Source organism: Leptodactylus fuscus, chromosome 8 (genome assembly GCF_031893055.1).
Source record: "Leptodactylus fuscus isolate aLepFus1 chromosome 8, aLepFus1.hap2, whole genome shotgun sequence".
Taxonomy (NCBI): domain Eukaryota; kingdom Metazoa; phylum Chordata; class Amphibia; order Anura; family Leptodactylidae; genus Leptodactylus; species Leptodactylus fuscus.
This window is the reverse complement of record NC_134272.1, coordinates 40,735,484-40,751,708: the sequence shown is the minus strand read 5'-3', so window position 1 is coordinate 40,751,708 and position 16,225 is coordinate 40,735,484. Positions and strand designations below refer to the sequence as shown.

The 16,225-nt window shown below is 45.0% G+C and overlaps 1 protein-coding gene across 2 annotated transcripts in view; it reads left to right on the top strand.

Moving 5' to 3' along the window:
• Positions 1-16,225, top strand: part of GLS (glutaminase) — a 267,993-nt gene that overhangs the window by 39,739 nt on the left and 212,029 nt on the right. For both annotated transcript variants that reach the window (XM_075285137.1, XM_075285138.1), the window contains exon 3: positions 12,372-12,493. In XM_075285137.1, the coding sequence (XP_075141238.1) occupies positions 12,372-12,493 (122 nt within the window). The remainder of the gene's footprint in view (positions 1-12,371; positions 12,494-16,225) is intronic.

Below are 16,225 nucleotides of genomic sequence, written 5' to 3'. Positions count from 1 at the left end.
CATTGTCTCACTGGGAATTCAAAGAATATATTGGGGTTATGTGCACCCACAATTTTTGCTACTGGTATATAGTGCCATTGTCTGACTGGGAATTCAAAGAATATATTGGGGTTACAAATACCCTCATTTCTTGCTACTGCCATATAGTGCCAGTTTCTGACTGGTAATTCAAAGAATATATTGGGGTTACGTGCACCCACAATTTTTGCTACTGGTATATAGTGCCATTGTCTGACTGGGAATTCAAAGAATATATTGGGGTTACAAATACCCTCATTTCTTGCTACTGGTATATAGTGCCATTGTCTGACTGGGAATTCAAAGAATATATTGGGGTTACGTGCACCCACAATTTTTGCTACTGGTAGATAGTGCCATTGTCTCACTGGGAATTCCACAAATAATTTGGGGATTCATTCACCCTACATCTCAGGCTTTTGCCATATTCACCCAGGTTGTCAGTGCTGCACCAGCTCGTTCCCAGACAGCTCGGCCCGAAAAACACGTTACCTATATAGAGGATTTGGACAATGAAGACAACATGTTCTAAATCTAATGTCTGCACCTTCTCCAGAATTAAAATAAAGGCAGCGTTTAACTTTCAAATAGCACTGCACAAAGGAAGAGCTTATCAGCTTGTCTCATGACATGCTACTGAAAAGTGTCATTTGTGTATCTTAATGTAAATATAGTTGTATAAGCTTGTTGGGTTTTAGGCACTGCCAAGTTATTTATTACCACCCGCTCCCTTATAATGATGATGACGCCAAAGTCACTGTGGGTGTTCAGAGCTCACAGCTTTGGTTGACATTTGTCTTGCTCTCTGTCGGTACCAGCTGTCTTTTTGGATACTGTAAAGTTATGTTGACTTTATTAACAGCTATAGAAGCTTTAGCCAGGTTGTGACGGTGTGTAACCCTAACAACACTAAGTGGGATACACATTAATAGTCAGTCTATGTACGCTAAACGTATCACTGAAGTAATTTTTTTTCCCTCTCCACAGACATTAGACCTAGACCGGGGTTCGAGGCTTGTAAAAATCCAGTATTATTTGTTCTTCATGATGTGAAATATGTGTTGAAAAGCAACCCAAGATGAAGTCAGCCATGTGTGCCAGTGTGTTACTTGGCATGCCTTTGCTGGCCCCAACTGTAAGGGTCACTCTCCATTTCCTCCATTTTCCACTCCCCTTCACACCATTTGTGGTGAAGCAATGGGATGCACTGAAGTGCACCCTCTAGCCTCGTGTGGGACAGGGACATCAGATGCCACTCCAACCCCCTAGTCTTCCTCCGCCAGCCAACGGTGCGAAGATGAGAGGAGTGTGCTCTGAATGTTTTCTGCCTAGCAGAGGCTAGTTCTCACTTACGAAAATGGCCCCACTTTGACCTGTATATCAGGCACAATGGTGTAGGTTTCAAAGAAACATGGCACCAACAAGTTGAAAAACGTGGGCCATGCGTGGACCGTGTTTGAGTCTGGCAAGCTCCAGATCTGCTACCAGGTTCCAGCCATTATCACAGGCGCAAAAATGCCAGGCCCCAGGTGTAGCAGGGAAAAAAAAATGCCATCTCAGCCAGGATGGCATCCCTGACCTCAGAGGCAGTGTGCTGTCCGTCTCCCAAGCTGATGAGCTTCAGCCCAGCCTGCTGACGTCTCCCCACACCAGTGTTGCAGCGTTTTCAGCTCGTAGCTGGGGTCAATCTAACAGCGGAGGAGGAGGAGGGTGGTGTTTCAGCCCTCCTCCCAGGAATGTTTTGTGGGGAGACAAGTCAGGAAAATTCTTGAAACAGGGGAGAGTTTTGCATCTTTGCCCTTGCTGCCTATGGACATCCCTTTGCCTCTAGCCACCATTTTCCCTGCTTAGCTTGCCTCCACATCCACACTGCTTTTGCCCCTAGACATCACCCCAGTCCATGCCTTAGCTTGTACCCCCAGTTTTTCCTGCTTAGCTTGCCTCCACATCCACACTGCTTTTGCCCCTAGACATCACCCCAGTCCATGCCTTAGCTTGTACCCCCAGTTTTTCCTGCTTAGCTTGCCTCCACATCCACACTGCTTTTGCCCCTAAACATCATCCCTATCCATGCCTCTGCCCCTAGCCATAACTCTGCCACCCCTGGAAACTCATGGTGCAGAAACTTTGGGAGCTGAGTTTGAGGAACCCTTGGGTTTTGTAGATGGAACTCCATCAAAGGTCTGTGCAGCTCACACACCCTGCTCAAGATATTGTAGGGTTTCAGCGTGTGTGAATGACGGACAACAGCCTGTGTTTGGACAGATGTAGGCCTTGCTAGAGTGTTTTTAGGCTAGCAGCGACTCCTGTGCACTTGCAAAAGTGGGCGCACAAGCGCCGCATTTTCAACAGTAGCTTCGGTACATTTGGGTATGTTTTCAAAAAACTTTGCACCACTAGGTTAGACGTGGGCCAAACATGGAACGTGTTGGAGGCTGGCAAGCTCCAGAGCCGCTACCAGGTTCCAGCCATTATCACAGGCGTAAAAATGCCAGGCCCCAGGTGTAGCAGGGAAAAAAAAATGCCATCTCAGCCAGGATGGCATCCCTGACCTCGGAGGCACTGTTGCTGTCTGTCCCCCAAGCTGATGAGCTTCAGCACCGCCTGCTGACGTCTCCCCACACCAGTGTTTTAGCGTTTGCCGCTAGTAGCTGTGGTGGAGGTTGCAGCGTCGTAGGGTTTCAGTCTACTCCTGCCATGAATTTTGGCCTGGGAGAGGAGATAGGGTACCTCAGTTTGCACCCCGGGACCAGACTCCACCACATTCACCCTGCCTGTCCTTAAAGATAAGCAGCATCCCTGACCACAGGCGCTTGTCCAAGTGTCGGTGGTCAAGTGGACCTTGCAGCAAAGCGCGGAACTAAGGGCCCACCTGATGTTGAGTGACACGTGCTGGTGCAAGGCGGGGACGCCACACCGGGAGAAGTTGAGACGGCTAGGGACGGCATAGTGAGGTGTCACAGTTGCCTTCAGGTCCGGGAAGGCGGGAGTTTCAACAAGCCGGAACGCCAACCTCTCCTGGGTCAGCAGTTTAGCGATGTTGGCGTTCTAGGCTTGCGTGGGTGGGTGGTTAGCGGTGTATTTCTGCCGGCGCTCCAATGTCTGAGAGATGGTGGGTTGTTGTAAAGAAGCGCCTGATGGTGCCTTTGATGGTGAAGGAGAAGGAGATAAGACAGAAACAGGGGAGGATGAGGGAGAAGTCAACAAAGTGGCGGAGGCAGATGAAGTGATGTCCTGGCTCGTCCTCTGGAGTGCATCGCCAGCACTGTGAGCAGAGGCAGTGGCATGAACGGCGGGCGACGTTTGTCCTGCCGTTGCTGCCTGCCACTGATTCCATTGCTTGGATTCCAAATGACGGTGCATTGAAGTGGTGGACAGGTTGCTCTTCTCAGGGCCCCTACTCGATTTCGAGAGGCAAATTGTGTAGACGACACTATATCTCTCCTCGGCGCATTCCTTGAAAAAACTCTACACCTTCAAGAAACGTGCCCTCGATGGGGGAGTTTTTCTGGGCTGGGTACGAAAGGGAACATCTTCGGACATTCCGGGTCTGGCCTGGCTTCGGCAAAGCAGCTGACCTCTGCCTCTGGACATGTCTCTGCCTCTAGCTACCCTTTTTGGTGCTGCACCTGCCTCAACATCCACACTACTTTCCCAGCTTGACATCCGCCTTGTCCAGGTGGGGTCGGTGTCCTCGTCGTCCACCACCTCCTCTTCCAACTCCTGTCTCGCCTCCTCCTCCTGCACAATGCGCATGTCAACTGGCTTCCCTGACAGCAACTGCGTCTCATCGTCGTCGATGAGGGTGGGTTGCTGGTCATCCGCCACCAAATCGACCGGAGATGGAATGGAGGAGACTCTAGTGTTTGAGCATCTGGACACAGATACTCGTCTGTTAGGTCCGTGGAATCGCGAAATGGAGGGGCAGGTTGCGGTACAGTCAAAGGAAGGAGAACAGCTCTGGGGAGCAGGGACAGTTGGGGTTATTGTTCTGGGAAGATTGGGAATTTTGGGTGGAAGGAGGACAAGACTGTTGGGTAAGAGGAGGTAGAGGCTGACTGGCTGGTGGACAATGTGCTTTAAGCGTTATCCGACAGCCATTGCAAGACCTGTTCCTGGTTCTCGGGCCTACTAATCTTTGTACCATTCAGCCTAGTTAATGTGGAACTTTTGTGCAAAGCGCAGAACTTAGGGCCCGCCTGATGTTAAGGGACACACGCTGGTACAAGGCTCAACTCACCCTAAGTGCCAAAAACACTGCTGGTGCAAGGCTCTATTCATGCCAAGGGCCTCAATCTCTGCTGGTAGCTCAGCTTAAGGTCCTGTAACTTTGTTTGGAAGGGCTCATGTTAAGGGCTAGAAAAGTGAATTTTGGAAGGTCTTACCACATCACACACACACACACACACACACACACACACACACACTCAAAATGACAGTTAAGGGTGAGGGCTTTTGGAATTCCCATTGCCTATTCCATTTGTGGTTGTCATGGGGAACGTCATTTAAAGGGGTGGTTGTTACTGTTTGTTGAGCTTAAATTGGGGTTTGTGTCCATCCATTTGGGGAGTAAAGAAGGTTTCCAGGTATTTTCCCACTTTGATAGAGGTTTTTTTGAATGTGGAAAGTGTGTAGTTGTTAGGCAGTGATGTTGGGGTAATAGAGGGTCTTTGGTGTGTTAGATGCCCCCAGACATGCTTCCCCTGCTGTCCCAGTGTCATTCCAGAGGTGTTGGCATCATTTCCTGGAGTGTCATAGTGGACTTGGTGACCCTCCAGACACGGATTTGGGTTTCCCCCTTAACGAGTATCTGTTCCCCATAGACTATAATGGGGTTCGAAACCCGTTCGAACACACGAACATTGAGCGGCTGTTCGAATCGAATTTCGAACCTCGAACATTTTAGTGTTCGCTCATCTCTAGTGGTTAGCAGAGATGGCAAGGATTCACATTGTTTCTTGCCATATCTAATGTTTGCAATCAGAGAAGTACCTCAGTCCTCCACAGGTTTCTCTCCATTCGAATTAGTGTATGGTAGACACCCTAGGGGGCTCTTGGATATTGCTAAAGAAACTTGGGAACAGGAACAAACCCCTTACAGGAGTGTTATTAATCACATTACCCAAAAGATCGAATTTCGGCAGTTATGCCAATTGTAAAAGAGCATATTGAGCAAGCCCAGTTGGCTCAAGACCGCATTTATAACAGGAAGGCTAAGCTCTGAACCTTCAACCCAGATGATCGGTTGTGCCCACAGCAGAGAGTAAATTTATAGCCAAGTGGCAAGGCCCATATGAAATAATTGAAAAAGTGGGTTATGTAAACTACAAGGTTTTCCAGTCTGGTAGGAGAAAACCTAAACAGATATACCATGTGAATTTGTTAAAACTGTGGAAGGATAGGGAATCCTTGTCCGCCATAAGTACTCCTAGAGAGGTGATGGCTAAAGCAGGGGGGTGTGCTTGTTAAGCATTGTCCTGAGGTACAGATAGCTGAGATCCTAACTAGGGTACAGGCCTGGGGAACAAAAGAGTTGGTATAGAGAAATACTGATGTATTTTCAGAGTTACCTGGACGTACCAATCTGATAGAGTATGACATTGTCACAGAGCCGCAGATAAGGGTCAATCTAAAGTCCTGTTTATTTTCTGCTAGTTTTTCCCAAAATAAACGTACGGGTAAGACCCTGTTTATACCTGCATTTTTGTGTCTATCTCTGACTATCTGCATATGCCACTGCTAACATTGAACCAATTCTCCCACACTACATTTAGCACTATAGAATTTTATGGGTGTTGTCTGCACACGCGTGGACAGCATTGATGATGTCATAGTGTTGTCAATGCAATGTTTCAGCATTCTCACACATGCTTAGTTGATTCCCTTTGAGATATGGTGCTTTTTCTCCACATCAGGGCAAACAGTACTGTTTTATTACCTTCACCTGTGTCCTAAGCATGTTATTGGTCAATATTCTAGTTAAATATCACTAAACCTCAGTGCTACCTTGTCCCTTGATGAAGCCTTTAACCCCTTCCCGCCGACGTCATTTTTTGATTTTCGTTTTTGACTCCCCTCCTTTCAAACCCCATAACTTTTTTTATTTCTCCGCTCTCAGAGCCATATGATGTCTTAATGTTTGCGGGACAAATTTTTCTTCATGATGCCACCATTATTTATTCTGTACAACAGGGGTAGGGAACGTACGGCTCTCCAGCTGTTGCAAAACTACAACTCCCAGCATGCATACCGTCTCTGCTGTTCTTGGAACTCCTATTGAAGTGAATGGAGCATGCTGGGAGTTGTAGTTTCACAGCAGCTGGAGAGCCGAAGGTTCCCTACCCCTGCTGTACAATGTACTGGGAAGCTGGAAAAAAATTCTGAATAGTGGAGGATTTGAAGAAAAAGTGCATTTGTGCAATTTTCTTATGTGGTTCATTTTATGGTGTTCACTGTGTAACCAAAATGACATGTCACCTGTATTCTATGTTTCGGTATGACTCTGGAGATACCAAATTTATATGGTCTTATTTACATTTTAACTCCTTAACAAAAATCCAAAACTGTGTTAATTTTTTTTTTTTCTAAAAGTCACCATACTCTGACACCTGTAACTTTTTTATACTTCCGTGTACAGGGATATATAAGGTGTACATTTTAGTTATACCATTTTGGGGAATTGGTATTGCTTTGATTTTTTTTTTCATTCAAATTTTTTTCAAATTATTTAATTTTCTTTTGCATTTATTAGACCCCCTAGGGGTCTTGAACCTCTGGGGGTCTGATCACTAATACAATGCAATACAATGATAATACATTGCAAAAAATCGCCATTTCTTTTGCAAGCTGCAGACCAGCCAGGGAGCCTTTACAAGGCTCCCGGCTGTCATGCCAACGTGACATCGGCCCTAGAGCATGCCCATGCGCCTCCGGGAAAATGGCGCCTCGGTCAGCTTTGACCGAGGTGCTGGAGGGGTTATTACCTCCGATCGGTGCGGGCACCGACCGGGGACATCAGTGCTGGGTGTCTACTGTGTAAAACAGTAGACACCTGGCAGCTAAGGCGGCCACCCGACTCCCGGGGGGCCGCCATAGTTAAAGACCCAGCGTCCGCCATACTATTACGGCAGATGTCGGGAAGGGGTTAACCGGGCGATCTTTTTACTCCTAGGTGGTTGACAGTGACAAGGGAACCTCTTCTATGTCTAGAGGAAAGAATGTTTACCCAGCATCAAAGATGGAGATTTTTTTTGCTGCAAGAGCAGTGATGCCAGGGAACTTAATACCACAGGATGTAGTGAATTTGGATTCATGTGAAAATTGTTCAAAGTCTTTCTTGAAGGATAAATATTACAGTTTACACATTTTTTGGCTTTTGGTGAAGACAGGCTTATCCTGGGTTTTATAAAACTGCCATCTTTGGAGTCAGGAATTTTTCCTGCCTCTTGGGGTGATTTGACTCCCTGTGGAGCAACGCTGCTGGGTATAGGTTGGACTTTTATTAAACCTCATCTACAATAGTACTATATTACCCTTGCAAGGATCTGAAGCAAGAGTGACTTGAAATAAGTTTTGTCCCAGTGCTCTGTACTAGACACCTCTATAAATTCCTGATCAGTAAAGGGCCAACACCAGGCCCCCGGACCAATCACCTGTATGGAGCTGTAGTGAGACAAAGGATGAGGAGATGACCACTCAGTGATTTGGCCTTTTAGGAACATGCAATTCTTCTGCTATATCCACTCTGGCCTTGGGAGATGTAAAACGCAAACAAAACACACAGCGATAGAAGCTGTAAAACTTAACATGTAGTTATGTCGCCACCAAGGCCGTTCTGACTTGGCTTTAAAAGGGGTATTGAGAAGAGCCCTGGATTGCCAAATCAGTCCACCAGTAGAGCATATCATTTGATCCACCAACAAGCATGAGCAGTTCCCCTACAGTTATCTTGCGCACCATCCGTGTGTCACCTTTATTACATTCCCCTATCTAGTCCATTTTCTGGCACCAGGGGTGATCCTTCCCCTTTCGCCGCCCGAGGCCGGGGGAGGGGACGGAGCGAGGGTGTGGCTTAGCGGAGGGGCGCGGCTTAGCGGAGGGGGCGTGGCTTAGCGCCGTTTGCCGGCAGAGAGCAGGCCCGGAGACTGCCTGCACTCTGCTTGAGCGTGCGGGGAGGCTGCTGGAGCAGCGCTGCTCCAGTGGCCTCCCCAAACCACCGCTCCGTGCTAAGCCAGTCCAGGACAGCTTGTCCTGGACTGGCTTAGGTTAGCAAAAATGCCGCCCTCCCTGAGGCCCTGGCATAGCACCGCCTGAAGCGCTCGCTTCAGGTCGCCTCATGGGAGGTGCGGCACTCTGGCACTTAGTAGAAGGAATTTTGGTTTCCTGGTGCCCATTATATATCCTGCCATTGATGGCCTGCCACCCTTGCCTTTGTTTGTTTGTAGTGGTGACTTTACAGAGAAACCTGTGATACTAGAACCATAATGTCTTTAGAGAAGAAAAAAAACGGGTTAAGTTGGATTTGAATATGGGGGTGATGGTTGGATTTAAGTATGGAGGCCTTGTGGTGGGGAACGTTAATCCTGCCTTTATGAAGCAACACACTGCTCCAATTGCTAGTGTGATCCTCTGGGAATTCATTGAGCACAACAGTTTGTCACCTGCAGGAGTAATATGAGGGCCATTAGGCAGCAATATGCGCAGGGTATTCTATGGCTTCTTGCTCACTTGGCAGGGATTCCATCTGACATTTTTTAACAAGTTAATATTTGCCCAAACAGCTAGGGTTTCCCATGCATGTCTCTGCTAGATTGCAATACTTCCTTGACCTGCCAAGTTACCAGATACATATCTAATAGAGCATTTAAGGACCCAAATGGAATGCCAGCTTTAGCTGTCTACGTGTGTGTAGGATCTACATGCCCAGCTGCAACATCTGAGTGCAAATGTCCTTCAAGGTACCATACAGGATCTGTATATCTCCATTCCCAAACTTATCCCATCTTGTATCCTAGCTAGAGGTGACCCAACAGGGTACAAGAGCCTCCTTTTGTGCATTTTTTCCTCAATAAACAAATACTTTCACTCTAATATTGTAAACACATACATCATTTCACTTACATATGTAATATTTTTCATTCCATTTCAACAACCTGTTGTTAAATTTGTTTTTGCCAGTGTAGCTGTGGTTGTTCTTTTTGACTAGTAGTTGAAACGAGTGGCCCCAACTGTAAAAAAGGTGTGTGTTTGTCTGTGTATAAATATGTATGTATAGTGTCAGGGTCTGGGGTTGCTAGGTGGGTTGGCATAGAGACACAAGTCCGGTTTCTTTAGTCCAAAACAAAGGTAGAGTTTATTTTCACTCAAAGATATAGTGCAGCAACAAAAGGAGAACAATACAAAAATAAGTACCTGCCCGGCTAGGCTCTAACTGAACATAGAATAGGTTACCTCACCTAAAGTAACAGAAATCCAAAAGCCAGTAGAATCATTCAGGACACAGCTCCAAAAATATGACCTCTCTCTTTGGCTCTCCAGCCAAACTCTGCCAAAGTGTTGCTGCTGGAGCAACTTCTTAAGCCTCCTGACGAGGAGACTCTCTGCAGCTGAGTCGCTGCCGGAACATCCCCAAAGTGTGGACTGGAGGGGGGGTGGAATGAAAGGTCCCACTACCAAACCTACCTGTCATTCATAAAAATCCAGCCCAATACTGAGCATTTACCAAAATGCTCAGCAGACGAAAGTTGTCTGCTGAGAACAAACATTCCTGGAGTTTTCTCATCTCAACCACCTTAGTAGTCTGGGTGAGATGTACACCCCCTCCATTACCTGACAAGCCATCGGCTTACAATAGATATACAGCTTATATATACAGTTGTGCTAAAAAGTTTACATACTCCAGCAGATTTAATTTTTTTGGCTTTTTTTCAGAGAATATGAATGATAACACAAAAACTTTTTCTCCACTCATGGTTAGTGGTTGGGTGTAAACATGTATTGTCAAACTTCTGTGTTTTCTCTTTTTAAATCATAATGCCAACCAAAAACATCAAACTGACACTATGCAAAAGTTGTCATACCCTGGTGATTTTGGCCTGAAAACATGACCAGAAGTTGACACCGTTGTCCACGGCTCTACGGGAAAATGTAGTTGAACTGTATACAGCGGGAAAGGGATACAAAGGATATGCAAGGAATTGATAATGCCAGCCAGCAGTTTTCAAACTGTGATTAACAAATGGAAACTCAGGGGCTCTGTAAAATCTAAACTACAGTCTGGTAGGTCGACTTAACTTTCGGTCACTACTGCCCAGAAAATTGTTTGAGATGCAAAGAAAAACCCACACATAACATCAGCTGAAATACAGGAGACTCTGAAAATTATCGGAGTGGTTTTTTTCAAGATGCAAAATTAGGAGGCACTTGAAGAAAAATGGACTGCATGGTCAAGTTGCCAGAAGAAAACCATTACTGCTCAAATGCCACAAAGAATCTCACCTTCAATACGCCAAACAGCACAGAGACAAAACTCAAAACTTCTGGAACAAGGTAATTTGGAGTGATGAGACAAAAATCGTACTTTTTGAGTACAACCATAAGCGTTACATTTGGAGAGGCGTCAACAAGGCCTATGATGAAATGAACACCGTTCCTACTGTAAAGCACAGAGGTGAATCACTGATTAATATGGGGATGTGTGAGCTTCAAAGGCACTGGAAACTTGGTCAAAGTTGAAGGAAAGATGAATGCAGCACATTATCAGCAAATACGGGAGGCAAATTTGCACTCATCAGCCAGGAAGCTGCGCATGGGATGTACTTGGATGTTCCAACATGACAACGATCTAAAACAGAAGGTCAAGTCTACCTGTCATTGGCTACAGAAAAAGAAATTGAAGGTTCTTGAGTGGCCATCTGTTTCCTGTCCTCAATATCATTGAGCCACTCAAGCATGCAGTACATTCAAGAAAGTCCAGGAATTTACAGGAACTGGAGACTTTTTACCAGGAAGAATGGGCAACTTTACCATCTGAAAAAATAAAAAGCCTCATCCATAACTACCACAAAAGACTTCAAGCTGTCATTGATGTTAGAGGAGGCAATAAACGGTATTAAGAACTGAGGTATGTGAACTTTTGAACAGGGTCATTTTGATGTTTTTGGTTGTCATTATGATTTAAAAAGAGAAAACACAGAAGTTTGACAATAAATGACTTCAACCACTAACCATGAGTGGAGAAAAAGGTTTGGTTTTGTCATTCATATTCTCTGAAAAAAGGCCAAAAATTCTGTCTGGGTATGAAAACTTTTTAGCACAACTGTACATACACTAATATTGTGACAACTCTGGGGTTTTAATACCTCACAGGATCACTACCTCTTCGTCCACATCAAAAATTTTCAATAACTTTCCACTCTAACATAGTGGATTTGTTTTAAAACTGACCTCAGCTTGCTTTATTGTTTCTGTTTTCACAGCAAACAGTACATATATCAAATTGTGAAATAAAATCTTTAGCCATCTTGAGTGCCCCCAGTATCTCCACAAACCTAACAGTTTATAGCCACTTACATTATCCTGGCTCCCACAGACCATGGCAAGCAGCCAGGTTGCTACCTTACTTGTATATCCTTTACACTTGGCTGCTAATTAAAGAGGACCTTTCATCAGATTGGGCACAGGCAGTTCTATATACTGCTGGAAAGCTGACTGAATTCAGCGCACTATCGGCTTTCCCGATCTGTTCCCCAGGTAAAGCGCTATTGGTCCCGGTACCGTAGCACTTTACAGTCAGAAGGGCGTTTCTGACAGATAGCCAGGGACGCCCTTCTGCCCAGCAGCGCCTATCGCGCTGTACTGTGTGAGCGGGGAGGAACGCCCCCTCCCTCTGCTCAGACAGCTCGTCCATAGACGAGTATTATCAGGTGAGGGAGGGGGGAGTTCCTCCCCGCTCCACAGTATAGCGCGATAGACACTGCTGGGCAGAAGGGCATCCCTGGCTAACTGTCAGAAACGCCCTTCTGACTGTAAACGCTATGGTACCGAGACCGCTAGCGCTTTACCTGGGGCACAGATCGGGAAAGCCGACAGTGCGCTGAAATCAGCGCACTGTCAGCTTTCCAGCAGTATATAGAACTACTTATATAGAACTTTTTCTTGCTACCTGTTGGAGCTAACTAACTAACTTAAGTAACTCACTGTTGCTACTTAATATATTATATTACCCCATATACCTGATGAATGTATTTTACTAATTAGGCTTTTGTTCAAGGTCTTAGAAATGATCTTAAATAATGCAAGAAAACCTGTAATAAGTCCTTAATGTTTTATGTTTATTTTATTTTTTTTCACAGGCACTAAAGGCTACTGGTCTGCGCACATCTGATCCGAGGCTGAAAGAATGTATGGACATGTTGAGACTTTCTCTGCAAACCTCATCTGATGGCGTAATGCTGGACAAAGAACTCTTCAAAAAGTAAGTATCTATATTTCACTGTACAAACTTGTTGCATGTTTAGATGTAATGAGAAAAACTATCCTGTGTGAATGAAGCATTTTCTAGAACCTGACCACACTGGCACACTGACCTGACTAAAAAGCGGAGACATCATGGATTTCAGGACACCTCTGGAAGAACAGTCACTCCCAGGAGCCCTTCATCAGGTATAAAGAGGCAGTTCTCACATTCAAGAACGCACTCACCTCTGTAGGTCTACTTCACCACACTGATATCTGCCCTCTCCCGCAACCCCAAACAACTATTCACTACCTCCAACTCCTTTCTCTGTCCTCCTGTGCCTCCTTTGACATTACTTATCTCAGCTGATGACTTTGCCTCTTATTTTAAAATTAAAATTGACATGATTAGAGAGAGTGTCACCGTACACCAACCCAACTGTTCGGTGCTCTTTATCTTTAACCTGTTTCTCCACCATAAAACGCTCTCTACCCTAATCTCTAAATCCCACCTCACTTCCTGCGCGCTTGACCCAATCTAGTCACATCTCATCCCCAACCTCATTGACGTTTTTACTCCTGCCCTAACCCACCTCTTCAACCTATCCCTAACCAGAGGATCCTTTCCTTCTGCCTTCAAACATGCTACTGCCACACTTATACTTAAAAAAAAAAAAAAAAAATTTCACTGCTTCCGTATGCCTCTAAATTGCTTGAACAACACATCCACTCCAAACTATCCTCCCACCTCTCATCCAATTTACTTCTTGACAGGCTACAATGAGGCTTCAGATGCCATCACTCCACAGAAACTGCCCTAACAAATGTCACAAACGACCTGCTAACTGCCAGAGCCAAGTGTCACTACTCTGTCCTCCTCCTCTTTGACCTCTCCTTTGCCTTGGACACAGTCAACCACTCCCTCTTGTTAGAAACGCTCTCATCCCTTGACATAACAGACCTGGCCCTTTTCTGGATCTCCTCAAACCTCACAACCACACATTCAGCGTCTTCCACTTGCATGCCTCCTCCTCGCCACACCCTCTTTCTGTAAGTGTCCCCCAAGGCTCCGTCATAGGACCTCCTCTGTTCTCCATCTACGTACTCGGCCTTGTCCAACTCCTAGAATCTCATGGTTTTCAATACCATTGCTATGCTGATGATGCACAAATATATCTCTCTGGACCAGACATTACCTCTGTGTTGTGCAGAATCCCAGAGTATCTAGCAGCCGTAGCCTTCTTTCTCTGCTCCCATTTTCTCAAATTCAACATGGAGAAAACAGTGTTCATCATCTTCGCCCCACCTCGCATGGCCCCTCCACCTGACCCATTTATCAAAGTTAATGGAACCACACTTACCCCAGTCCCACAGGTCCATTGCCATGGGATAATCCTGGACTCTGACCTATCCTTCAAGTCACACATTCAAATCCTTGACACCTTCTGCCGCCTCCAACTCCATCGAATCTGCTCTTTCCTCACCCCTGAAACTACAAAGATGCTAGTCCATGCCCTCATAATCTCCCGCTTAGATTACTGTTGCACCCTTCTCCATGGCCTCCCAGCAAACACTCTTGTCCCCCTACAATCCACCCTAAACTGTGCTGCTTGCGTAATAGACCTCTCCCCCCGTTCTTTGTCAGCTGCTTCGCTCTGCCAATCCCTTCACTGGTTACCCTTTGCCCAGTCAATAGAGTTGAAAATGCTAACGCTTGCATACAAAGCCATCCACAAGCTGTCTCGTCCATATATCTCTGACCTAATCTCTTGCTATCTGCCCGCACGCAACCTCTGATCCTCCAAAGACCTCGTACTTTGCTCTGCTCTTATCCACTCTTCACACAACCATCTCCAAGATTTCTCCCGTGCATCCCACATACTTTGGAACTGATTACCAAGACACATAAGACTGACCCTCACAATCACTGGCTTCAAGAAGGCCCTGAAGACTCACATATTCAGGAAGGCTTACAACCTCCACAACCTCCATTAACGCTACTGCCACCACACCACCTTCTAAACAGCCTCTCCCCTCACCTTTTGTCTCCATCCCTCTTCCCTCATAGATTGTAAGTTCCTACGGGCAGTGCCCTATTTCCCACTGTGCCAGATGGTCACTGTTAGCATTGTGTGTTTTGTATATTTTGTGTACTGTATGTAAACCCGCAAAGGTATAGCACCATGGAATTAATGGTGCTATATAAATAAATAATAACAACTTCATGAATAGCAATGTGCTAAAATTCCTATTTAAGGCCGAGGCCCCACGTTGTGAGCATTATTTTGGCCACAGCGGAAGCCCTGCGGCAAAAAATCCTTGCATTATCCAGTACCTGCAAAGTGAATGGTATTCTGGCTAATTCCGTCTACACATTGCAGAAACAATCCGTTGATTGGCCGAATGCTGTACACTGTATAGCATTCAGCCAATCAACGCTGGTCAATGCATTCCTATGAGAAAAAGTCACAATGGAGACTGCTGTGGTCCGATCTTAGACTCCGCCTCCTAACAGACGAGCCTCCAGCAGAACCAGCGTTAATTGGCCAAAGGCTGTACACTGGCCAATCAACGCTGGTCAATGCATTCCTATGAGAAAAAGTCAGCTCCCGCAAAAACGCAAGCTGCCAGCTCTCCTGACTAGCAAGGACGAGCCTGCTGCAGAACCAGCGTTGACTTGCCGAATGCTATACAATGTATAGCATTTGGCAAATCAACGCTGGTTCTGAATCGAATTTTTACTGCGAATAGTGATAGTATTCGAATGAGTATATGAGTATTTCAAATACCGTAGTATTCGTTCGAATACCTACTGGATCGAATACTATCCGCTCATCTCTACTTATTACCCTTTCTTCAAAAATTATGTAATTACTTATTTCTCATTTTATAACTGTCTGTTGTAACTATTTTATACAATTCCAATAAAAAAAATGAAGATTGTGTGTGTGTCTATTTTCTATATAAAAATTTTGTGTCACACTAAAATTGACCTTTTCATAGTGCTACAGTAAATCTTTTTTCCACTTTAAATTTTTATTTTGTCATTTTACTAATTTGTCGTGACATTGATGTGAACAACTTTTTTTTTTAAATTTCAACATTTTTATTGAATTTATATATTCAATACATATTATGTAGTATAAACTATTACAGCAATTTTTTTTAACTGTTTTTTTTAATAATTAAAATGTATGCACCTTACACAAATATATAAAACCTTTACACCCAATTAACAACATAGTGCAACCCTTCTCCCTTCCTCCAGTGCAATCTATAAGTAGTTCATGGGCAAAAGAGTAAAATTGGTATACAGTTACACAACTATCTATTGTGGTGCTTTTTGTTAAACAATATTTCCGGTTTTACCTTCATGTGCAGACCTGTATATTAAAAGATTTTTGGGGTTACCCACTCTAAAGTAAGCAACATACAACTGTCCATGTAAAAAACACGGGCTCTCCAAATTAATGCTACTTTAAATGATTGGCCTTGTGCTTTGTTTATAGTTATAACAAATGCAAGTTGGATTGGAAACTGCAGACGCTTAAAATTGAAGGGCATGTCGCTTGGTAGCAAAGGAATACGTAGAATGAAAACATTTGCTCCCTTAGAGTTTCCCATAAGAATCGTGGCTTCAGTAACATTGGGCACGAGACTCTTAATGCACAATCTTGTGCCGTTACACAATTTTGGTGGGTCAATTTTCCGAAGCAAAATTATTGTGGCTCCAATTTTTAAAGTGAGCTTA